This window comes from Musca vetustissima, unplaced genomic scaffold (assembly GCF_032173495.1).
Source record: "Musca vetustissima isolate MV318-11 ecotype Yass unplaced genomic scaffold, APGP_CSIRO_Mvet_v1 utg17733, whole genome shotgun sequence".
Classification (NCBI taxonomy): Eukaryota; Metazoa; Arthropoda; class Insecta; order Diptera; family Muscidae; genus Musca; species Musca vetustissima.
Genome location: NW_026879553.1, coordinates 96,703 through 97,528, shown reverse-complemented (window position 1 = coordinate 97,528; position 826 = coordinate 96,703). Strand labels below are relative to the sequence as shown.

The 826-nt window shown below is 33.7% G+C and overlaps 1 protein-coding gene across 1 annotated transcript; it reads right to left on the bottom strand.

Moving 5' to 3' along the window:
- Nucleotides 1-376: 376 nt before the first annotated feature.
- On the bottom strand, nt 377-617 carry LOC133324471 (protein transport protein Sec61 gamma-2 subunit). Its single transcript, XM_061533304.1, has one exon. It carries the CDS (start codon nt 584-586, stop codon nt 380-382), a length of 207 nt encoding a protein of 68 aa, XP_061389288.1. The 5' UTR covers nt 587-617; the 3' UTR covers nt 377-379.
- Between the last annotated feature and the right edge of the window lie 209 nt (nt 618-826).

Here is an 826-nt window from a genome sequence, read left to right as displayed (position 1 = left end):
CAATATAGGGAAATGTCATTAAACTTCCTGGTATATATTTTCTCGATATGAAAAATTCATATAAATCTCTCTACTTCTTAAGACTACGAAAAAATATAGTATTAACTAATTAAAAAAAAAGTTATGAACGATCTATGTTAAATCTTTTATCGAAAAAAAATAACCCGGAAGATATTTGTTGTATTTTAAAGGATGTTTAATAGTAGTAAAAATAAAAATCTTATAACATAAAAAAGAGACATTTATGAAACGGATTTAGCATTTTTGTTGTTGATGTTGTTTGGGATACAAAACAAAAAGCTGATGCAGCCTTGGAAAGTTGTATGTTGTTATTTTTTTAAATAAAGAAAACATAAATCCATTTCTATGTGCTGGGGACTTATGAACCGACAATGATGTTGTTGATGGGAATGTGAATCAGTTTAACGAAGAAACCAATGAAGCCCATAATGCAGAAACCAATGGCGGTGGCAATGGCAATCTTTTGGAACTCTTTGCGATCGGGTTTGGTGCAACGTTTGACCAAACGGATGGAGTCCTTGGCGAAGACACGGCCAGGTTCACAGAATTTCACAACTTTATCCATGGCGGGTTAGTTAGGAGGTTTGTTTAGCTGTAAAAGAGAAAGAAAACGATTAGTAAGACCTACATGAAAATTATAGAAAGAAATAGAAAATTCATTTAATTTCCATTGAGCTGGGGGGAAAGCAGTTGTAAAATGTGTACAATAATCACTTGTTGTGATGATTAGATGACGATGATGGTGGCGCGGTGGAGATTTGTCTTCGTGGCATACGTCACGCTCACACAATATTTTCATTTCAAT